Source organism: Nothobranchius furzeri, chromosome 5 (genome assembly GCF_043380555.1).
Source record: "Nothobranchius furzeri strain GRZ-AD chromosome 5, NfurGRZ-RIMD1, whole genome shotgun sequence".
In the NCBI taxonomy this organism is placed as follows: Eukaryota; Metazoa; Chordata; class Actinopteri; order Cyprinodontiformes; family Nothobranchiidae; genus Nothobranchius; species Nothobranchius furzeri.
The window spans coordinates 10,047,594-10,072,723 of NC_091745.1; the positions used below are offsets into that span (position 1 = coordinate 10,047,594).

The following is a 25,130-nucleotide window of genomic DNA, read 5'->3' on the forward strand; positions in this document are numbered from 1 at the left end:
GTCCCGCTCAACAACAACACAAGAACACTTCACCCAACCAGCAGCCTATTTCTTAAGTGTTCATTTACATTTAATATAATTCACATTCTCTGTTATAAAGTATGTTTTCTTTTGTAAACTTAGCTGTAAAATAGTCCTCCAGATCACAGAGAACGCTCTAAGATCAAGAAATTGTATCTAAAATGCTGTTTTTGTCATTCTCTGCAGTTTGCCAAGGTACAACATCTAAATCTGTGAATTGTGTACTTTTATTGTAAACACAGACAAGGTACACTTTATACTGGTGCCAATAGGCTCAGGTGAATGATTGCAGTGTAACATTAGTCATGTTAAATCTGTGAGTCATGTTTGTGAAAACTTACCTATTGCTGTTGTCACCGAGACATTAAAAATGTATGCATCTTTTAAAGCGTACCCTGGATAATAGCCTTGACCTGTGGATTGAGGTGGCCTTACAGCAAAAGAACGTTTGGACTGTTTGCAGTCCCCCCCTTGTGTGTTGGTTATGGTTGGTTAGTATGGTGTGGAACATTTGAACTAGTAAGCCCCAACCCCCTCTTTCTACATCAGGATACACGATTATTTTGTGCATAATCTCTTTTTTTTAATTTTTACATGCTTTTGAAGAAAATTAAATAAAATGCTGGTGTTGATTTCATTTTGTGTCAAATGTCAGCTGTTTACATTTCCAGGTGAGTTCTTTAGCGTTCAGAAAACCTTTGTAAAACGATTCATTGCTTGAACCGCTCATATTTCATGAAGTCAAAATTATTATAAAAACTGCTCTAGTTTTGGCTTGTACATCCCAAAATCTAACTGATAGGTGGAGCATGGAACACAGACACCAAAGTGGCATCTCGTGTATGGAGGTTGTAGGTGCAACAAAAGAACAAGGTTTCCAGCCATCGGGAAACCGGGTTTGTTGCTGATTCATGAATTTTTTTATTTGGGTCCATCTGCTGTAGGATTCAGCTAAACTCACTCTGGTTGAAAATCTTTTGTAGACGCTCTTCTTCTGAAAAGGATAAGGACATTTTCTGGGCTCAGAAACAGCTTCTTGACTTCTCAAGTCCGCCATTTCCCACAGGGCCTCGCTGTGCTGAGCGGACTATTTGGCAGCCTGCAATGGCGCCCTCTATTGGCTGGTAGAAGTAAGCATAAACCCAGTTTCGTGGCCGTCCCGTCAAAATAAACATTTGATTATTTTTTAAGTAGGAAATACTGTCACTTCAGTCAGCACGTTTGTAAATGCCCTGTGGAGGTATTATTTTTAAATAATTTAGCTTTTTATTGAATGGTTCCATATTAAACCTTTAACTAGTAGTTAATGTTTGTATAACAACTTAAAAATCAAAATACACTCAACACGCAAAAGAAAAATGAAATATAGACATTTTAAAGGTGTACTTCACTGAAAAACATTTTTCAATGATTATTCCTGATTATAATTGTTCACTTTGAGTTTTTAATGCAGGATGAACATGAAAATGGTCTCCTACACCTATCTTCTGTATTAGTATCCAATAGAAAATAGACATTGAAAGGTTAAGATCTGAAAATTCTGACGTATCGATGTCAAGCCGTTGCTTGGACTCACCCATCTTGGTGAGGAAGGCTGTTTTTGTTTTAGCGTCCAGGAAACAGCATTAAACGTCTTGGCTAGCAGAAGTTAACCACACAGCTACACCAGGCTTGTGTTATTTGTGGAGCTAAAACATCCATGTCGCAGAACAAACAGAGTTAGTGGTAGAGTCCCATTGCTGTTATCCAATTTGAGGTGAGATGTCTAAATATCAGGAAATAATACTCCAAATCCTGCCGTCTGCTGCAGCACTTGTCCAAGCCGATCCAGGCGCTTCTGTGTAAAAATCTACTTTTCATCCTCTATCTGCTTCCTCTTCAGCCCATTCTGAGCTTCTTTACGGGAATCTCCTACCATCTTTATGCAGATGACATCCAACTGTACATCTCCTTTAAGCCCCATGTTATGTCTGAGCTGCAGCTGTTACACACCTGCTTAGACTCCATTAAAACCTGGATGCTGGGAGCTTTCTACAGCTGAATGAAGATAAGACTGAGATCTTCATCTGTGCCCCAGACAAGCTGGTTCCCAAAGTCAGAGACTCTCTTGGTCAGCTTGCTTCCCACACCAAACCCTCTGTCAGGAATCTTGGCGTGACCTTTGACCCAGCTCTTACCCTGGATTCTCATGTCAGTTCTCCTGTTCACTCTTCCTTCTTCCATCTCAAGAACATTGCTAAGCTGAGTCCCACTCTGCACTTGAGATTGTTGTCCACATCTTCATCTCCTCATGCTTAGACTATTGCAGATTGCTTTTAACTTGTCTGAGCAAAACCTCCCTGAACCGTCTACCGGTGGTCCAGAATGCTTGTGCTCGGCCTCTGACTAAAACAGTCTGGTAGAGGTGCCGATACAGCTTATTTTGCATGCAATAGAAAACTGATTTAGTGTAAAAACTGCTAGTGCAAAAAACAAAAAACAAACAATGATTACATTCATTCTTGCATGCACCAGTCTGCCACTGATGTAATGCAGCAATAGTCCACAGCTTTTCACAAGCAAAACAAAAAGTAAACTTAAAGAGCAAGTCACCCCCTACAAGAAACTTACTTCACTCCCCCTTCATGTTTGAAAAATGCAAAAAATGCTGTTGCCTAGCAGACAGAGAGGGCGGAGCCACTAACAAATACACACACAGGCTCACAACAGCACTGTGACATCATAATGTACCAGTTTACATCATAGCATACCTCTTAGCCAATAGCGGTGGCAGATTTAAATTCAAATGCAGTGCAGAGTTTTTACCTGACGACGGCGCAACACTGACAGTTTTAGGCAGAATATTTCAATTTTAACTAAGATGCACTGAAGTACCAAATTATTGACTACAGCACAATTAGACACACATTTATATAGTTTATCAGTAAAAAAAAAAAAGTTGATTTGGGGGTGACTTGCTCTTTAAAGTGAACACATCAAAGAATTAATATTAGAACATTATCATGTTATCATCAACACTATTAATAGACATTTCCCAAACGTTTGGGTGGTACTGTATTTGATTTTTGCTTGTACTTAAATCTATTTGTGACAGTTTTTTTGTTTATTTGGTTGGTTGGTTAGAAGGGGCTTTTCCGTGTTGAACTCTTTCCCGACAGTCTTGAACGCCTCACTAACGTCACATTTGCTCCGCCCCATCAACAACATGCGCGCTCTCCAGAAATGACCTCTACCGAGTAACAGCGCGTCCCCGCGGCTCCACGGCGCTTCTTAGCAGTCGGAACTTCCCCCGGGACTTTATCCAACTTATTACAAACTCACGGACACACGAAAACAGAGCATTTGGGAAACGCTGGAAACGACTCTGAAGGAAGTTTTTCGTGATTTCTGCGAAGCTAAAGCGGGTTCCGGTGGCGATTTTTGTTCCGTCAGGAAGTTTGACGTCTTCGCTTGAAGATTTCTTGTTTTGTTTTGTTTTGGTGTGGACTAGCTGCGTGCGTAAACTTGGTTACTTTTGCTGAGAAAAAAAAAGGAATTTTATTAAAATGTTGGAATTGTAGTTTGGCAGTTAGCAAAAGTTTGGATTAAATTCGTAGCTTTACGAAGTTTTATTGAGAAACATGATTTACTCCAGCTTCTTGTGACATGGCAGCTAGCTAACCATTTGTTAAAGTTGTGTTTTTGCCCCCTGTTGTGTTTCATTGTGAAGATAATCGTCAGTGACGTCGCTGAGTTGAATTACTTCATTAATTAAATACCTACAGTGGAAACAGGCCCTGATTCTAACACGAAAGGTTTATACCGAGTTTAAATACCTCGTGCTCATAAAGGAAAACACATTTCCATCCAAGAATTTTTTTGGACCCAAACTTGGCAACACTGAGGAGGACCAGTCTGCAAGGAGAGACATCCATCAGAAACTACGGAAACCGTTTCCTCCAGAAGAAACTCACTCATGGATCTGATCAAAGCCATTCGGCTGCTGTTACACCTCATCTGATCGTTTTTAACATTTGTGAGAACGGAGAACACTGGCATCCAGTGAGACTTGTAAACATGTTTTGGAAATTTGAGTTTTTCAAAGATCCCAGGCTGCAGCGGAGCAGGCTCTGGTTTCCGGGCTGCAGAAGGCACATGTAGGATTTTCCACAGGAGCGTTTGGTGTATCCTCGTTTGGTTTTAACACCTGGAAAGACTTTTGGAGTGTGTTTGATTTGGACACAAGCCGCCCCCATCGCCTGGGGGGAAGGGGGGTCAGCCCCTTCCATGATGGTGCCTTCTCGGTCTGACCAAGACCACCGATGGACCTGAGCTGTCAGGGTCAAAAAAGCACAGAAGTTTGGTTCCCAGTCCTTACAGGACAGGTGAGATACTCGTGATGAGACACAGATGGCAGCTGCAAGCTGGCTGCATTTTGCATTCAGACATGTTTTCTAAACCAGACACAAACAATATACGTATCAACACTGAAATTTTATCTTTATAGCAAACGAGTCGTACGCATTTACAAAACCAAACTCAGTGCATTTCTAATTTGAACTGGCTCCATTAGGACTAAGTAGATCTAATCTCTGTTTCTACAAGCTGAGGCCATTCAGATAGCTGTCTACAACAGAGAAGGTAACTCAAAACCTTTTCACATAAACCCTCATCGAAGGTTGATTTTAGCCAATAAAAATGTCATGAGATGTAAAAATCACAACACTTCATTCTATTTTCTCTACTAGCCTCGAAAAATGAATAATTGTGGGAACTTAAATTTTTTTCTTTATTAGAGAAACTATAAAATACTTTTCACACGAGTTGAAAAAAATCTCTGTTCTGGGACTTTCTCAGATTTTCCTTCGTTTCTCCATTTTACCGCAACAAAACGTTTGCAGTCACATGTAGAAAATAACACCCAAAACCAAATAATTTAGTTTGGAGCCACAAGTTTGCACTGGTCCCACACAGCCATTCTAGTCAGAAATGACAGGAAGTGCTTGATGTTCAGCAAACCGTAGACTTGTTGGCAACAGTTTCAGTGAATTAAAGTGTAAAATTAACGTTCAAACTTAGATTAGTCTTCACTCATTAAAATCACAAAACGGCACTACCTGATGTTATTTTGAGAAATGAAATAAAAAGGAAGTTCAAAACTTCCACACTTTAAATGTGCATGCCTGTATTTTCCATTGTGAAAAAGGGTTTACAGGAAATTTGAAAACTGCACGTTGCCAAAGCTTTTTGTCGATTTTGAAATATTTAAATGTGGAGAGTTAAACCAAAAGCACATGTGCACCTGAAACAGGAGAGGGGGGGGGGGGGGGGTGTTAAGGATCCAGATGCATCTCTGGTGGGAGACAAAGAGGACTGTGGCTGGGAAAAGCAGCTTCAGACTAAACACCTCTACAAGCAGACAGAGGAGTGAGTCCAGGGGAAAATCCATGTAAATCCTCCTGCTCGTGGAAGTACGATACAACAAAAATAAAGCAGGTACAGCTGACTATCGGTCCAGCCGTCTTGTTCTCAATTGAATTCCTCACATTCCACAAGGGAGGTCGTTAAATTCAGCTAAAGTCGGAGACAGAAGAGGTTAAGCCTTGTGTTTGCAATTAAGAGTCATCGGAGTCGTCTAGGTTGGTGTTTTCCACACATGCCAGTGACAATTCATTCTTTTACCTTCAGCTACTCGACACTTTGTCAAGTTCCTGTTATTTTATAGCAAACAAAATGCCAAAGTTGGATGAGTTGAAATTTTTGGCGCTAAGTCTTGTGGCAGGGCAGTCTGAGTCGAGGAAACTTTAAAGCAACGTGGTCACACTCAGCCGACCACAGACGGACGTACCCGGCATTCCTGTGGGTGATTATTACCCAGAAATCCACAAAGCCAGTAAAGGTGCCTCAGGTGCCGATACTGCTTATTTTGCACACAGAAATTTGCAGCGTACCAATTTTTCTATGAAACAGAACTCCGATTGTGAAGTTAGACGACCTCTGCTGTAGGCTGCAGACACTGAATGTTTTCTTTGCTTTGACTTGCGTTTATGTCACGGTTACACTTAAAGTGTGGCATGTTCATGGCCCCATCTAAGAATAAAGCATCTCTTCTCAGCCTATAATGGCTTCACACATGAATCTGAACTGTTTAAAGAGCAAAATCTGTGCATTTTGAAGGTTGTCTTGAGATTAAAATTTGTTTTAAGATAAAATTATGGCAGTTAAGTGTTCAATATTAGTCTTAATTTCGATAGATGCAGTAAGTTGATGGCAATCTTCACAGTTTCTCAAATGTATTTGCCCAAATTAAATGGTGTTAGGACCTAACTGGAAAAACACTCGTTGAGCTGATTAAAATAATTACACAGTGCTGTGTAAAAATATTTGCCCCCTCAGATTTCTTTGGTTCTTGCCTTATCAGACCTAAATGTTTCAATCCTGCAAACATTATCAGACAATGGAAACCCGAGCAAATTTAGAGTGATAATCACATTTATTAGGGAGAAAATTCCAAACCAACCTGGCACTATATAAGCAAGTACTTAAACCCCCCCAGATTAACATCTAAAGCTCCATAGGCCACACTTGGTTGTTTTAGAGGTTGATTCAACTTTTAAGAAAGAGATAAAGTGGGCACGGCCATCATTGGATAATTCCAAGGATAAAATACCAAGGCTTATGGTAAAACATCCTGTGGACTGATGAGATAAACATGGGCGTTTTTTTAAAATGTGTGTCCTGTCTGAAGTAGAAGTAACACTAAAAACATCAAACCAACAGTTAAACATGGTGGTGGTAGTGTCATGGTCTGGGGCTGCTCTGCTGCTTCATGACCTGGACCACTTGCTATAATTGATGGAACTAAAGAAGCGTCAGTATGAATATTTGGGCAAATTTAAATATTAATTTCGATATTTATATTGCTGTTTTGGTCCAAAAATATTTACTGATATTTTATTATATATATATATATATATATATATATATATATATATATATATATATTAGGGCTGCACAATATATCGAAAAATTATCGTCATCGCGATAACAGGACGTGTGATAGGCCCATCGCAAAGCACGTCAAAAACGGCGATAATTTTTTAGTTCAAACATTTCCATCCATGTCATACATCAACTTTTTGTAATCCAGCTCTGTTTTTACGCGGAAGTATTATTTGACCAATCAAATGTAGCCCCTCTGATATGCGGCCAATCAGATGGGTCAGTTCACGTAATACACCCGCCCCCCACGTAGACCCTTACCCCAAAATTGCACTATCTCCGCTCCGCCCCCGCTTTCCGCTGCCACTCGCTTCCCTTGTTCATCATGCTGGCTCAGATTAACGAACGCACTTTGTGCTGAGGTTTCTGGAACCAGCACTGCTTTCAAACTTGAACGTGAGTCCGCTCGGTGTCGTTAAGCAGCTGATAATAACCGGGCTGACTCCGACACGTGCCGGTGAACCAACCCACCTACCTTCATGTCGCTAGTGTTAGCCCCAGGCTACGGTTATCTTCCAGCTAAAAGGCTACAGCACTCTCCTCCCAGTCCCACCCTGCTAAAGAGGGCCTGGAAAAGTTCCCCCACACATCAAAGTGATTTTTCATTTATGAGCTTTTATAACCTCGTTAATCAGGATAGTTGATTTGCTGCTGCACATAAACTGTCAGTCAGAAGCTCTGCTAGCCGGTTATCTTAAGAGGAGCTAGTTCAATTTGTTAGCTTGTTATCAGAATCATAGTTGCAGTTTCATCATCTGAGCTGCTTTTTAAGATCTAGGTAAACTTGTTCAATTTGGGGTTAAAAACAAATGTTTTCACATATTTTCCATGTAGCTTTTTTGCCAGTTCCTCTTCTGAAAGGTAGACAATTGTTTTTCTATTTCCCTCAGAAAATCTTAATATTCTCCTAGTTTGGCCCAGCACAGATCACTTCCCAGTTACAGCAACAGCCTTATATCATAACCACATAAGTGGAGAAAATGTTCAGTAGCAATGAGAGAATTTGCTGTTGCATTTAAGTGATGTTAACTATTATTTAACATTTAAACTTATTTTCTGATTTTTTTATTTATTCTAAAAACACTGGTAAGGGATGTTTTTCTGTATTTGGAGCATCAGAAAAAGTTTTATAGTGGAGGTGATGTTTTAAAGTCACTGAGAAACTGCATGCATGCAGTTTGTTGTTTTGCTGCTAATACAGTAGCAGGTGCAGCTGCATATTTTGCAATTAAAATGTTATGTTGTAATGGAATTCATGCATTAGTTTTGTTTGCTTTGAACCCAGAGCAGACGTCACACGCCAGACGACATCAACACTGCATACTTTAGTATTTGTTCATTTATCGCGAGTAATATCGATATCGCAATATTAAGCACTTATCGAATATCGCAGGTTTTCCTAATATCATGCAGCCCTAATATATACATATATATATATATATATATACAGGTCCTTCAAAAAAATTACCATATTGTGATAAAGTTCATTATTTTCTGTAATGTACTGATAAACATTAGACTTTCATATATATTAGATTCTTTACACACAACTGAAGTAGTTCAAGCCTTTTATTGTTTCTAATATTGATGATTTTGGCGTACAGCTCATGAAAACCCAAAATTCCTACCTCAAAAAATTTGCATATTTCATCCGACCAATAAAAGAAAATTGTTTTTAATACAAAAAAGTCAGCCTTCAAGTAATTATGTTCAGTTATGCACTCAATACTTGGTCGGGAATCCTTTTGCAGAAATGACTGCTTCAATGCGGCGTGGCATGGAGGCAATCAGCCTGTGGCACTGCTGAGGTGTTTTGGAGGCCCAGGATGCTTCGAGAGCAGCATCATCCAGAGTGTTGGGTCTTGCGTCTCTCAACTTTCTCTTCACAATATCCCACAAATTCTCCATGGGGTTCAGGTCAGGAGAGTTGGCAGGCCAATTGAGCACAGTAATACCATGGTCAGTAAACCATTTACCAGTGGTTTTGGCACTGTGAGCAGGTGCCAGGTTGTGCTGAAAAATGAAATCTTCATCTCCATAAAGCTTTTCAGCAGCTGGAAGCATGAAGTGCTCAAATCTCCTGATAGCTAGCTGCATTGACCCTGCCCTTGATAAAACAGAGTGGACCGACACCAGCAGCTGACATGGCACCCCAGACCATCACTGACTGTGGGTACTTGACACTGGACTTCAGGTATTTTGGCATTACCCTCTACCCAGTCTTCCTCCAGACTCTGGCACCTTGATTTCCGAATGACATGCAAAATTAGCTTTCATCTGAAAAAAGTACTTTGGACCACTGAGCAACAATCCAGTGCTGCTTCTCTGTAGCCCAGGTCAGGCGCTTCTGCTGCTGTTTCTGGTTCAAAAGTGGCTTGACCTGGGGAGTGTAGCACCTGTAGCCCATTTCTTGCACACACCTGTACATGGTGGCTCTGGATGTTTCTACTCCAGACTCAGTCCACTGCTTCTGCAGGTCCCCCAAGGTCTGGAATCGGTCCTTCTCCACATTCTTCCTCAGGGTCCGGTCACCTTTTCTCGTTGTGCAGCGTTTTCTGCCACACTTTTTCCTTCCCACAGACTTCCCACTGAGGTGCCTTGATACAGCACTCTGGGAACAGCCTGTTTGTTCAGAAATTTCTTTCTGTGTCTTACCCTCTTGCTTGAGGGTGTCAATGATGGCCTTCTGGACAGCAGTCAGGTCAGCAGTCTTACCCATGATTGCGGTTTTGAGTAATGAACCAGGCTGGGAGTTTTTAAAAGCCTCAGGAATCTTTGGCAGGTGTTTAGAGTTAATTAGTTGATTCAGATGATTGGGTTAGTAGCTCGTTTAGAGAACCTTTTCATTATATGCTAATTTTTTGAGATAGGAATTTTGGGTTTTCATGAGCTGTATGCCAAAATCATCAATATTAGAAAGAATAAGAGGCTTGAGCTACTTCAGTTGTGTGTAATGAATCTAATATATATGAAAGTCTAATGTTTATCAGTACATTACAGAAAATAATGAACTTAATCACAATATGCTAATATTTTGAGAAGGAAGCGCAGAATACGGAATGCGGAATGTCAGCAGGGGGACAGATTGAGACATGCACCCTGGCTGCTTGAACAGGGGAGATCTCCGTTTGGCTGGCTGGTTAGCGTGCATGACTGTCACCCGGGAGACTGGGGATCGAATCCCGATTGGACTATTTTTTTATATCTGCCACAGATCTCTCTGAAGAATTCACATTGACGGCTTCAGCAACGCAGTGCCACTCCGTGGATTTTCTCTTATTTGTTTTGCAAAAGCACTTCCTTTCATTTCTCCACCTCACCCACAAGTACCTCAGTTTCTGCTTGTGTGAAATTGTGCTTCCTTGATCTGCCTTGATCTACGGTCGCCATTGGTGGAACGCTGCAACAGCCGGCTTATGTATATGCATGAGATCCACATGGCGCTTTGCATCGACCATTTATGGCAAAAAGTGGGCGTGGTGAGGGTAGGATGTGACTTAAAAACAGCTGAGAACCTTTCTAGATAATCTCTGATTTATGAAGCCGAGATTGCGTGCAGCTGTGCGTACTCCACGTTTGATAGATCACAAACCTGCTTGGCGTAAGTACATTTGTTTTGCTGAGCTTGAGTACGGATTTAGTACGGATTCTACTCAATGTTTGATAAATGAGACCCCAGACTCGTAGCAACAACCATACTCCAGGTATCTGCTGAGGTTCTGCTCTGTAGTGCTGCAGACATCCACAAATAAACAGGATGGTGGGGATTTTTAACGAAGCTTCAAATCAGTAAAACATTATTCAAGGAATCGATGATAATATTGACGTGTTTAAAAAAGTGACTAAACATCGGCCAATGAAGACGTTGATGCTGATATTTCGTGCATTCCTAGAAGAAACCATTTGTAATAGAAAATCCTGAAGGAGAATGTCTGACCTTTGACCTTAAACAGGCTGCTCATGCTGGAAAACCCTCCAGTGTGGCTGAATTTAGATGATTCTACAACAAAAAGTGGAACTAAATCTCCCGTAGTGAAGAGAGACTCATCACCCGTTATCACCAACAAGGTGGTTACAACCTGTTATTGTGGTTAGGGGTCAGTGATTTTTTTTTACATAGGGCCTGATTAGTCATCATTGGAAAAACGATAGTTTATATGTATGAAACTGGAAACATTTAGTAAATCTGGAGCATTTGACTGTGATAAACTGCAGGGGTCAAATACATTTTTGCAGCACTGAACACTCATACGGGGAAACCTCTCATGTTAGCGATACTGGGTCAGTTAATATCAGATTTATGACACAGATAAAGAATGCTGTTGCTGCTCGTTCAGCCAGACTCATTTAAAGCTGCTTTATGGTTTAAAATCACAGAAAGCTGCTCACAAACACATTCTTCCCATGTGGGCTGGTGCAGCTTGAGTTTCAGCCGTTTCCAATTGTCCTTCTCTGTTATGGGTAGATGCACGTTTTAACATGCACTACACGCATTTTCACTCAGTCTGACTTTCATTCAGTGGAAACATTTAGTTCTGTTTTCTGCCCATTTAGATGTCATGCCTGTCAAGCCTGCAGCATCAGTGAGTTTGTGTTGCAGATGAAAACGAGGTTTCTCCTATCATGTAGTGTTTTATTCCCACGCGGCATCAGTTATACTACTACAGCATGGAGGAAGAGTTCATCACAGCCTTTTGTTTTCATAGTTTTCAGATTAAATTGCTAAAGACCAGTTTTTTTTTTATTAAGTTGATAGTTCAAGAGCTGAGCTACTTGCACACTTGCAGCTTTTGTCACATCCTGTCTGACTCAACGACTTAACATCCTTTTGCTCTGATTCCAAGAGATACTCACCCAACTGTGTTTACCACCACAGGCCATAGGTGGTTTGGCTCTTCGGGGATAGAAGTCTGAAGACTGGTTTGTGGGCCCTGCACACAAATACAGCCGCAATGAGTAAGTCCTCTCATTTCTGATCCTAAACAGATATTTGGTGCATTCCATTAAAGCACGAGATAAAACCAGACACACACACACACACGTACGTTGGCTCTTAAAACTGCATCCCTCAGCTTGAACTCCAGACACAGTCAGGTGAAGGATTGGTTTCTGGCTTTCTCCTGAAGCGGTTGGTTACCCCAGCTGCCCTGGGGCTGAATGATGTCTGTCCAAACTACACAAGGAGAATATTTTCTCTTGGCGAGTCAGCACAGCCAAAGCAGAGCTTGTCCTGAGATCAAACACGAGAAACAGGCATATCAAAAGCGTCTTTTCCATCTCTTACTGCCCGTTACAGGATCTCTTCAGTGCGATTGTGGGTAAAACAAAGTAAAAGCATTGTCCTTGTTTAACCTTTTGAGGTTAAGCAAAGTGTTAGAAGCACAAACGCGTCATAATTTATTCATTGTTCGCGCATCATTTAGTTCCCAAGCGCAGCCACAGCTGCAGCTCACCGCTCCCCACGGGGACGGGTCAAATGTGTGAGGATAACTAATGGGACTTTAACTTTTATACACCGATCTGCTCTAACTGTGTGTTTTTATCAAACTAACATCTTCTCCAGATGAGAGGCAGGCTCTCCACTCCATAATGAAGGACCTGGTTGCCCTCCAGATGACACGGCGTCAGCCGGTGTTTTCCTACGACAGCAGCAAACCAAAGGCACCAGCACAGGCTAGCAGACAGGTAGAGCTCTGCTTACGTTTCAAACCACCACTCAGCGTTCTGCTGACGCATAGCTAATAACATCAGAGTAAACATCTGTGCATTTATTTTGTGTTGCATTGTTCTAATTAAGAGTAGACGTGTGGACGATCAGGACAGTTTTACTAAAATCTAACAAGAGTTCTTCAACCCAGGATATTAGCAGAAAGCTGAGTGTGTCCAAGTTTTGTCAGAGAAACCAGGCTTAAGGTTTTACAAACATCAGGCTTAAGTAAGGTAAACAAACATGAGCTGCTGTCTTTTTATATGACTGAATTTACCAGTTAGGATAATAATGATGATCATTGTTTTTATAACAAGAAAACAGATGAATGATTTTAATTTGTGAACCTAGTTATTTCAGACCTGTAAAGTTGATAAAAAAGCAAATCAAACTAGACTATGAAAATGTGGATTAAATGTTTTTGTTTAAATAACATTTAAAAGAGCTACAGGCGTGGACAAAATTGTTGGTACCCTTCGGTCAATGAAAGAAAACCCCACAGTTGTCACTGAAATAACTGAAGTCTGACAAAAGTAATAACAAATAAAAATTCAATGAAATTTAACCGATGAAAGTCAGACGTTGGTTTCCAACCATGTTTCAAAAATAATTATTTAAAAAAATAAACGTATGGAACTGGCCTGGACAAATATGATGGTACACCTAACTTAATATTGTGTTGCACAATCACTGCAACCAAATAATTCCTGTAAGTGTCAGTGAGACTTCTGCACCTCTCAGCAGGTATTTTGGCCCACGCCTCATGAGTAAACTGCTCCAGCTGTCTCAGGTCTGAAGGGTGTCTTTTCCAGCCAGCAAGTTTCAGCTCCTTCCAAAGATGCTCAACAGGGCTGGGGTCAGGGCTCATAGAAGGCCACTTTGGAACAGTCCAATGTTTTCCTCTTAGCCGTTCTTGGGTGTTGTTAGCTGTGTGTTTTGGGTCGTTGTCCTGTTGCAACACCCATGACCTGCTACTGACACCAAGCTTTCTGACACTGGCCAGCACATTTCTCTCTAGAATCCCTCGATAGTCTTGAGATCTCATTGTACCCTACACAGATTCAAGACCCCCTGTTCCAGATGCAGCAAAGCAGCCCCAGAACATAACAGAGCCTCCTCCGTGTTTCACAGTAGGGACAGTGTTCCTTTCTTGATATGCTTAATTTTTCCATCTGTGAGCTGATGTGCCTTGGTGAAAAGTTTCATTTCTGTCTCATCTGTCCGTAGGACAGTCCCCCACAAGCTTTGTGGCTTGTCAACATGTAGTTTAACCATCGACATATAAATATTGGACAGTGGGTTTCCATAGGCTCCAGTAACACGTTTTTGAGGCTAAATGGGAGGTGGCCACCACCGCCATTTTGACCGTGTCACAGGTTCCGTCAAGCCCAGACAATTCTACAAAAGGGAAGAGAGGTGGAGCTGAGGGTGGGGTTGTAAGGCTGGGATCAACTGACGACACCCGGTCGAACTAGCTACAAGCTAACCTGAAGCTAACCCAAAGCTAACGCGGAGGTGGGAACTAAGCTAAAGGAGGTAGCAACCTAGCTACAACCGGAGTTAACTGTGCACAACACCAGAGCTTCTGAGTCAGAGATACGCCGGGCTGACCGCTGGGTAAAACCGGGTGGAACACAGAGGTCTCCCGAGAGCTCCACGAGCCGGCTGCCGCACAGCGGACAAGCGCAGCTTCAATCTGTGATGCGCAGAGCTGCCGCTGGGGAGAACCGGATGGAAAGGTTTCCATCCCAGAGCTCCACAAGCCGGCAGCCCGCGCAGCAGTCAGGAGCCGCGTTCAGACAGAGATGCGCCGAGCTGCGGGGAGGGGAGAACGAGGTTTCCCGAGAGCTCCACAAGCCGATAGTCGGAACCCAGCTCCACCAACATGTTATATTTCAACCCATTTTCTAAAGTGCAGCATTATGTTAAATGCACTGGGTTTTACCCTATTACATTTAAATTTCATGGTTAAACAGTACATGTTAAAACCTAAGCTCAGCTCGGCAGTGACCTAAAATACATAAATATAATTTTACTTACCAAAAAATCAAGTGGAGACTCCTTGGACGCTCTATTAGTGCAATTAATGCCACAGCAAGTCATTTTGTCCAACAATTGCACAAAAAATATCCAAACAAGAATACACACACACAGAGACTCAAAATCCCGGAACAGTTTCCAAGCCAGACCGAGGCTCTACTGAGGCCTTTCCACGGAGCTAGCTCTGTGGTCACGTGGGTCTGATGCTCATTAATTATACAGAATTTTAGGCTTTTAATACACTTAAACAGAAGAGTGAGAAAAAAAATTCACCCCCCTCAGAGTTGTCATGAGTGTAAACTAGATCATTTAAACAAAAAACATGTTTTGGTACCAGGCTGTAAACATGTTTATTTATGCTGTGAAATTGGTATTTTTAACATGGGAGTCAATGAGGATTTGCGCGCTTCTGACACCTGCCCCCTAGTGGATGAGGGTGGAACTGCAATTTTTGTCACTTCGTTGGACTCAATTTTTGAGCCGCATTGTGGGGGCTTGAGTTTAACATATTCCAGTCTTGATTCTTAGAACTTGTTTTCAACAATGGTGTCCTCATTGAGTGTGTAACACCATGTCACCAAACAACACAGTGACTACCTGGAGCCCTAGATATACGTATGTAGACCCACTGACTGATTACAAGATTGTAGACACCTGTGATGCTAATAATGGACACAACTTAAACTAACATGTCCCTTTGGTCACATTATTTCAGTCTCTTCTAGTGGTACCATCATTTTTTGTCCAGGCCTGTTCCATGAGTTTATTTTTTTAAGTAACTCTGTGTAATCATGGTTGAAAAGCATTGTCTGACTGTCACTGGTTAATTTTCATAGAATTTGTATTTATTGTTACTTTTGTCCGATTCAAGTTAATTCTGTGACCATTGTGGGTTTTGCTTTCATTGACCAAAGGCCACCAACAATTTAGCCCACATCTAAGTTAAGCACCATGTAAATAGTTTTCTATATTTATTTATACAAAACATTTTTACATTGCTACCTTACTGACTTTGTATAAGTTGTTAACTTTGGAAGTCCAGTTCCTATTATCCCATTTTTTAGGAAACTTTTAGTCGCGTTGATGAGATTTTTCTCTGCTTTACTGACATTCAGTTTACTACATTCATTACTGGAACAAGTCATACATTGGAGCAGTGTGTGTGTTCCTTATAACTACAGTGGCTTTGCTCAGATTCTGAATGAATGTCTGAAGCAGGAGTGGCTTTTTTGGACAAAGAACCTAACTTCATTTACTTTTTACCAGCATTCACCAGCAGTGTTAAATTTCTTACTCTTCTGCCACAAGGACTATTGCCAGTTTGCAATTTGACTTTTCTGTGTAATTATTCTAATTAGCTGCTGAGTTTCAGAGGCGTTACTTTTGGATCAAATCTTTCTGCTTTGAATCTGCGTGAAGTCACGCAGATACTGGTGCTTTTTTGTTTTTGTTTCTTATTCATGAGCGAATATTATCAGTCACCCTCCTGAAAGACTAAAGCGGTTCATGCATCATATTTAAGCTCTTTAATAACTCCACCGTGTAGAAGGAGCGGAGCGGATTTATCCCATTCATTTGTTGTTTTTTTTCCCTTTAAGGATGATGTCAGGATTAAGTTTGAGTTCTCAGGAGAGAGGAGGTGAGTTTAATTCACTTCTTATTCACACACACACACACGCAAGCATGCGTGCACACACACACACACACACACACACACGTGCAGCCATGCTGTTCCTGTCACATGTCCTAGTCCACGAGAAGGAGCTCCTAAATGTGACTGGTATGTAAAAATGGAAGTGGAAAGGACTGTGGTCCACCTGTACCTGCCAGCAAAAACCACAAATATGCAAGGTGTACCTAAAGGAATCTGCACACGTCAAACACGCTCACCTGTGTGTTTGTAACTCAGAAGTTTAATATGAAACTCTTCTAATCTGTGTTACTTTTTGTTTTTCTTCTGTGCAGGATCTTGATGTTTGGGAGGCCCGTGCAGTTTGAGGACATCCAGCAGAAAGTCAAGAGTGTGTTTGGCCAGCAGTTAGACCTCTACTATATCCACAATGAGGTAAAGGTTTGCATGTTTTTTCAACTGACAACTCCTGATGAAGGTCTCTGACCGAAAGCTCGACTGATAAAGCTCTCACATCGCAGACTGAAGTGTGCGGATTCTTATCTTGTTCATTCCACTTTTGATCCAGCACCTTCCCCAGAGGAGCGGCGACTCCTTCTACTCTTTTAAACTTGAGTCAAAAAATAAGAGAATAACTTTGAAAATGGTGACAAAAAAGTTCTGATGTCACAAAACCTGAGCTCGAAACTATCAGCTGTTTCCTCTTTTATGAGAGAAACAACACGACGTGATGTGGAAGAACATCCATGTATCCATCCATTTTCAACCGCTTATCCAGAGTCGGGTTGCAGGGCCAGCAGCCTAAGCCGAGATGCCCAGACGTCCCTTTTCCCAGCTACTTGGGCAAGCTTTTCCGGGGGAATCCCAAGGCGTTCCCTGGCCTGTCGAGAGACATAGTCCCTCCAGCCTGACCTTGGGTCTCCTCCCGGTTGGACGTGCCCGGAAAACCTCATCAGGGAGGCGTCCAGGAGGCATCCTGACCAGATGCCCGAGCCACCTCAACTGGCTCCTCTCGACGTGAAGGAGCAGCGGGTCTACTTCGAGCCCCTCCTGGATGAGTGAGCTTCTCACCCTATCTCTAAGTGAGAGCCCAGCCACCCTGCAGAGAAAACAAATTTCAGCCGCTTGTATCCACAATCTCGTTCTTTCGGTCACTACCCAAAGCTCGTGACCATAGGTGAGGGTAGGAATGTAGATCGACGGGTAAATCGAGAGCTTCACCTTCTGACTCAGCTCTCTCTTCACCACGACAGACCGGTACAACGCCCGCATCACTGCAGACGCAGCACCAATCCGCCTATCGATCTCACGCTCCAGTTTTCCCTCGCTCGTGAACAAGACTCTGAGATACTTAAACTCCTCCACTTGGGGCAGGACCTCATTCCTGACCCGGAGAAGGAATTCTACCCTTTTCTGACTCAAGACCATGGTCTCAGATTTAGAGGAGCTGATTCTCATCCCAGCTGCTTCACACTCGGCTGCGAACTGCTCAGCGAAAGCTGGAGATCACTGTCCGATGAAGCCAACAGGACCACATCATCTGCAAAAAGCAGAGACCTGATCCTTAGGCCACCAAAACAGATCCTATTAACACCTTGGCTGTGCCTAGAAATCCTGTCCATAAAAGTTTTGAACAGAATCGGTGACAAAGGGCATCCTTGGTGGAGTCCAAATCACAGGAAACAAGCTCGGCTTACTGCCGGCAATGCGGACCAAGCTCTGACACCGGTCATACAGGGACCTAACAGCCCGTATCAGAGGGCCTGGTACCCCATACGCCTGGAGTACCCCCGACAGGGCCCCCCGGGGGATGCGGTCGAACGCCTTCTCCAAATCCACAAAACACATGTAGACTGATTGAGCAAACTCCCACGCACCCTCCAGGACCCCCCCTAGGGGTATAGAGGTGGTCTAGTGTTCCATGATCAGGATGAAAACCACATTGCTCCTCCTGAGTCTGAGGTTCGATAATCCAACAGACCCTCCTCTCCAAAACTCCAGAATAGACCTTACCAGGGAGGCCCAGGAGTGTGACCCCCCTGTTGTTGGAACACACGCTCCGGTCCCCAATTTTAAATATGGGGACCACCACCCTGGTCCGCCAATCCAGTGGAACTGTCCCCGATGTCCACGCGATATTGCAGAGCCGCGCCAGCCAACACAGCTGTGTTGGTTGGTGGAACAACATAAAACACTAAATCATTCTTGTTTCTTCTGTCGGGGTTGGTTCTGATTATTCCAGACAGTTAGTCTATTTGCTGCAAATAATTAAATCATAACAGCCTTATTTTTAAATCACTTTTTGGAAGCTCTTGTCAAAGGTGAGCCCAGAAGGGAAAACACTAATGGTCTGAAGCCTCTGCAAACATTAAAGAAACATTGTTGTCCATCTTTTCTTTTGAGTCTAATTTAAGTAATATATATTTTGTCTTTGCCCCAACGTTTTTTAATTTGGAAAAAAATGAGCAAAACTACGTTCTGCTTTGTCACCAAGTCGGCTCTGATAAGATGAATAATTTTAGTTTTCTGTTGGATTTGGAGAGAAGTTGCCCTTCCATTTTAAAAGTAGCATAAACAAACTAATACCAGACCTCCTGGGCTACGAGATAGAAATGTGACAATTAAGTTTAAAATGCTCAAAATCCTATTAAGAGCATTTTTTATCATCTCATTAAATAAATAATGATTTATTAAATTGTGAATTAGTTCATTATATTTTCTTATTAATGAAAAAGTGTATTTTTTTAACTTATCAACTTAACGTAGAACACTCAAAGACCCACTCTCGCCGTTAACTGGACAAAACTTGAGTTCATGTTTAGAAATGAGATCTTTATGAAATGATTTGTTAACTATACATGTGCAATTTTACATCTGTGGGTTTTTTTTTAGCTTACATTTGTTCATTGGCATGCTTCCTTGGTTTTCTGTGTCCTCCTGCAGATGTCCATCCTGCTGAGGAGCCAGGATGACCTGGACAAGGCTGTAGACCTGTTGGACAGAAGCTCCAACATGAAGAGCATCAGGATCCTGCTTCTCACGCAGGAGCACACCAATGTGAGACACACACACACACGCGCGCACACACACACACACACACACACACACACACACACACACACACACACACACACACACACACACACACACACACACACACACACACACACTGGGTGTGTATTCACAGAACCAAGTTGCACCACAGTCATTTCTGTAGAAATCACATTGTGAAAGTTCCTGTTTACCTTACTCTACACCAACCAGCTTACGAGTAGAATAGAATAGACTTTATTAATCCCACAGTGGGTAAATTCACTTGTTACAGCAGCACCACAAACATGCTATGTGAATCTGGTATTGCACAGGTATTGAACACATACTGAATATTGCAACAGTTGAGAATTTTTTTCCTGCCCTCTTCTTCTCCTCTCTGTTACTCCAGGCCCCCTCCCATTCTCATCCTGTACCATGTAAGCAGGTGAGGATCAAGTCTTCCCAGTCCGTTGGAGACGTTACTGCAGTTTTCCAGTCCTCCGAACCCAGGGGGCGTCACCTGTCAACAGGTACATGAATTATATCTGACTCATTTTTGCAATGGAAAAACAATACATAATACACTGACTGGCCCCCCAAAAAAGTCGCCACCAAACAAAAAGGTCACACTTTAAGATATTTTAAACCACCTTTGGCTTTGATTACATCACACATTTGCTGTGGCATTGTTTCAGCGAGCTTCTGCAACATCACCAGATTTATTTCCATCCAGTGTTGCATTCATGTTTCATCTTGCATTGATGTTTCATCTTGCATTGATGATGGTAGAGTCTGACCACTGCACAAAGCCTCCTCCAGCACATCCCAAAGATTCTCAATGGGATTCAGGTCTAGACTCTGTGGTGGCCGATCCATGTGTGAAAACGATGTCTCGTTCTCCCTGAAACACTCTTTCATTATTTGAGCCCAATGAATCCAGGCACTGTCATCTTGGAATATTTTTCTTAGAGCACATCCTGTTGTTGAACCCAGACCTGACAGCAACCCCAGATCATAGCACTTCCCCCACAGGTTTGTACAGTAGGCACTAGGCATGATGGGTGCATCACTTCATCTGGCTCTCTTCTTACCCTGATGCACCATGACTCTGGATCAGGGTCCATCTGGACTCATCGGACCAGTTTTTAACAAAGCGTTGGACAGTTCTAAACCCAGTTTTAGTTGTTTCTACAATCTCCTTAGATGTTTTCTCTGCTAGATGCCAACGATCTGACCCTTCTCACACAGACTACAGGGTTTACCCCAGAAAATGAATTGAACCTGGCGGCTTTTGGGGGGGTTCACGCACTCCGTCCCGCAGTGCTCCTTCGTGGGTGTGTGTGTGTGTGTGTGTGTGGTGGTGGTGGGGGGGGGGTACACGTTCCGCTGCTGTTGCTCACCAGTATCAGCTGATGGAGGGCTCTAGTTTTGCTGCGCCGTTCGTGTCAGTGGACACTGTAGGGTCTGGGAGGGGGGGCGTGGCATGACGCTTAGCCTGGCGGGTGGGCAAGCAAAGCCTGGCAGCCCGCCAGGCTTATAAAGGGCTGGGGGAAACCCTGGACTGACATCTTTTCCATGACCACCAGATGTATCTTTACATGGCTGTTTAAGAAATGAGAAGCAGCTCACTGCACCAGCTGAGAGATAAGCACCCATGCAGTAATTCACCAAAAGGAGGCTTGTACCTATTTGCTTAGTTAAATCCAGGTGAAGGCTTATTTTGGCCGGTCACTGTGAAAAGTACATGTTCACAAATGTGATAGAAAATTCCCAAAAACTCAGGGGGGCTTATTAAGCAGCAAACTCCAAATAAATATCAACATCTGACAATTTAGAAATAAAAACTAAAACAAATCAAAACATGGAAACAAAGGTATAATCTTCCCATTTCTGTCCCTTTTCCTTTTCTTTCCTTCATTCTCTCCTTTCTATACACATCTCAGTATAATAACATAAAAAATGTACAGTTTAAAATGTTGGTCCATATGTATGGGATTAGATTTGTGCCAATAGGATCAAGAAAAACACTTTGAAGATCAAACAAATATTAAGACATTGACAGAAAAAATTTGTTTCAAAAGAAAAACTTATGATCTGAATCAGATTCTTAAAATGATCGAGAAAAACACTTTGATGGTCAAACAAAAATTAAGAAATTGACAGAACAAAAATATTGACTAAAGGAAAAAAAATGTTTCAAAAGTAAAACTTGCTATCTGAATCAACTTCTTAAAATAAGTAACAAAGTATGTTTCCTTTTTCTGTTTGCCTCTATGTGTTTTTGTTATCAATTTCCTTAGTTTCATTCTCGCTGCTCACAGCTTTGCTCTCACTACCAGATTTGCACTTACACTGTCTGGCTTTCTCCTTTGCAATCCCTGAGTTTTTGGTTGCAATTCTGACACAACCCTTTCAGGTGGGTGGGACTTCTGAGAAGTCCTCTCCCATAGGACAGTGGTTTCCCTTGAGTGACAGTTCAGTGACCTGGAAGTGATGTAGCCAAGACTTTTTTTTTTCCACCTCGGCCAACAACATGAATTTTGAGCCCCAAACACGTTATTTCTGCTGTCTGTGGTGTCTACTGAGGATCTAGAGTATTGATAATATATTTTATCTTTTCTTAGTTAATCTGTAAGTTAAGCCACTTTTTAAATTGGTTTTAACCAGACGTTAGCTCACTAGCTAGCTGCTAAGCCAGCCATTGTGCTAGCCTCAGGACAATGGTCTATTGTTCCAGAGAGACGTATTAAAAACTCATCTTAACATATCCATTTTTATTCCATGTTACTTGGACGGGCTAAACAAGTTCATAGTTCTGCCTGCTCTTTGTGCAGTGTATTAATGTCGATGGTTACGACACTCCAATAGAGAATGGAATGCGGGAGTCACGTGGTTTATGTAGCTTCGAATAGTTCCAAACAGCCCCCGCTGCTGCATTGACCGTAGTTCATTTTCGGTGTTTCGGAAGGATTTTCTCCGGTAAGTTGATGAAATGTCATCATTTTGTTGCATTGTGAAGCGTTAGCTAACCGCTTCGTACCAAAATAAGCCAACGATGATATTTTATGTTGCCAGTTTTAGCTAGATAACCTTTAATGAGCTAACTGTGTGCAGCTAGTTGATTGTGAGCAGGAGGGTTTAGACAAGCTTCATGAGCTGTAGACGGGTTTATTTCAGCTTGTTTGATTCTACATTTTAAAAATATTCCCCACAGTTTGAAATAGGTTATAAACTTTTTACATTATTAGTTTTATTTGGGATTTTTTGTACAATACGTTGCTGATTGCTGTATCAACGCGAACATGCATCAGAAATGGAAGCACAAATGGAGAGACCAATAATAAAGAAAATATGATTGTGAAGACAAGTAATTATTTAATATTTTTCAGTTAATAACACTGACTACAACAAACTGCTGAAGCATGAGACAAACAGGATTACGAACGTAAGAAGATAGGTTGTTTTGTTTTGTGGACTCAAGTAATAAGAATAGAATTACGGTAATTCAAGAACAGTAGTCAAACAATAACTTTTAAAAATGAGACATTTTCCATAAAACTGCTCATTTCCACTTGCTTTATAATATTAGCATTTGCAATTTTGTTATTAAGGAATGATAAGAAATAAGAATTAACAATAACATAACTATCAATAAATAAATGTCAAAGAGTTTCTAAAACAAAAGTCTTATGTAACCATTAAAGGTTAAACTGTGTTGTGTGTCCATCTTCATGTTTTCATAGTGGCTGAGCGGAGAGCTGACCAGAAACAACGGTGGTGGCAAAACCCAGTTGGGTCTGTGATGGAGTGATGCACGCCTGGAGTGATTGCCATCTCATCCACAGTAAGCACACACTCTTTCCATCCCTGTCAGATTTTTTACCTTCAAACTGAGCATGTCAAACACCTCTCCTAACACACCTGGTTCCAGTTTAATGGGCTGCATTTGTCTTTGCAGGGTTCTAACATCAGGCAGAGGGATACTTGTGTCCTGAAGAAACCTGTAGGCTGTTGAACCCACAGAAAAACAGAGTTGTACGGCCTTTTTGATTGTCTGTTTACTCCATTTAATGCCTCTTGTGTTTTTCATGCCTTTTTGACTTTCTGTTTCCTCCCTTAGGTTTTCCAGCTGGGTTCCCTGGTTGCATCGCCTGTTCCTTTCTCCTCCTGGCCCTGACGCCGGCTCCTCATGGCTTTCTGGGATGTCCCTCTCTCCTGATACCATCTCATGTCCCCTCTCACTTTCCCTCATCTCATTTGCCTCACTGCTGCTGCTGCTTTCCTCATTCTCTGAATTTATAATGGCACTGTTAGAATAAAGAATCATTTTTAAATAAAATAAATAAAAATGTCTTAATATTTCAAAAGATTTGTACCGCAGTTTACTTGAGTACAACATGTGTGGTCACTGGTCTGTGGATCAACATGCAGTGGTTCTGCTGTCCTTCCCACTGTGGGATCCTTCCTCCTCCTTGGTTCAGGGCTATGAACAGCATCAGCCCTGAGTCTCACCTTGCCTTTCCTAAGCTTAGCAAACTGTCCCTTCTCAAAATGTGCCTGTAGAGGGGTGTACTAGTTTATTTCCTGCCACATTTAACAGTTTAATTGCAGCCTTTTGCAGTTGAGAGCAAAACATGTAGAGCCCTGATAGAAAACATTTGAGGGTGCACGTTAAACTCACTGCACACAGCTTTTTGTTAATGTGATCTCTGGTCATGGTGAGGTCGCTCCTGCTGACATGAGCCAACCATTTTCTTCTTCTCTCTGCATCTTTGGGTAAGCCATAATTCTGATTCCTCCCTCAGACCGATTGCTATATGCAGCGCAGCCAACCATGTAAGATAATCAACCTATAGAGCTCCGGACCCCACGTGACTCTCAGTAGACGCCATATTGGCAGGTAAAAGAAGCTAAACAAATCCGGATCGTAACCATGAACGTGAACGGGATCAGCTTGGATTTTACTTTGTCGGAGTTTACTTCACACTTTAAAACTGAAGAAATCGTTTTATATAGTCAGAAATTAAATAGACTAAACATCTCCGACCCTTACCGTGCCCCTGGGATACTTTTTAAAAACGCCAGAAGCTGTCGGAGCGGACTTCTTATCGGACCTGGCCGGCGGAGGAGCTGGCTCAGGTGGCTGGGGAGAGGGAAGTGTGGGCCTCTCGATGCTACTGCCCCCGCAACCCGACTCCGGATAAGCGGATGAAAATGGATGGATGGATGGACAAATAACAGATTTACATGTAAGTAGTTTGAATAGAGTGCTGTGCTGTTTCAATGTTTAAACTGAACACCAAGAGAAATCACTAGTTTGATTTTTTTTTTCCGTGAATAAAATAAATATGTCAGGCAGGAGCGTCTCAGGATCTGAGAGCTGTCTTGGTGAGACAGATAATAGCAATCCAAAGTGCTTTTTATGTGTGATCTGACAATTGATCAACCATTGCTTAAAAATTAAATACAACTTAGCCGGTTAATTGCTGTGATCATAAAACACGGAAACGGCAGCACGCAGAACTCACGAGGCAACGTTTTACGCTACGTTTACTTGTTGCTATGAGTAACAAGACAGAAAAAGCCACGCCACAATAAGTTTAGGAAGGCCACTAAGAATCGTAACAAAAGCATTTAAAATAAATACCATACACAGCTGAGGAAACGTTGGTTTAAGTACCTGATATGAAGTGGTCGCTGCATAAGCCAAAACCTTTA

At 42.0% G+C, this 25,130-nt stretch overlaps 1 protein-coding gene and 1 long non-coding RNA gene across 3 annotated transcripts in view; both read left to right on the forward strand.

Annotated features, from left to right (window-relative positions):
- Positions 1 to 4,160: 4,160 nt before the first annotated feature.
- The window catches only part of map3k3 (mitogen-activated protein kinase kinase kinase 3), a 32,721-nt gene continuing 11,751 nt past the window's right edge, over positions 4,161 to 25,130 (forward strand). Inside the window, exons 1-7 of one of the 2 annotated variants that reach the window (XM_015948791.3) lie at positions 4,161 to 4,385; positions 11,879 to 11,958; positions 12,566 to 12,687; positions 16,348 to 16,388; positions 16,715 to 16,814; positions 19,323 to 19,436; positions 19,822 to 19,942. In XM_015948791.3, coding sequence (XP_015804277.3) covers positions 11,955 to 11,958; positions 12,566 to 12,687; positions 16,348 to 16,388; positions 16,715 to 16,814; positions 19,323 to 19,436; positions 19,822 to 19,942 — 502 coding nt within the window. In that variant the 5' untranslated portion in view covers positions 4,161 to 4,385; positions 11,879 to 11,954. The remainder of the gene's footprint in view (positions 4,386 to 11,878; positions 11,959 to 12,565; positions 12,688 to 16,347; positions 16,389 to 16,714; positions 16,815 to 19,322; positions 19,437 to 19,821; positions 19,943 to 25,130) is intronic. The other variant, XM_015948792.3, reaches the window with a different exon arrangement.
- LOC129163284 (uncharacterized) lies at positions 23,124 to 23,676 on the forward strand. Its single transcript, XR_008563144.2, has 3 exons — positions 23,124 to 23,256; positions 23,371 to 23,447; positions 23,533 to 23,676. It is a non-coding gene; the product is annotated as an uncharacterized lncRNA (long non-coding RNA).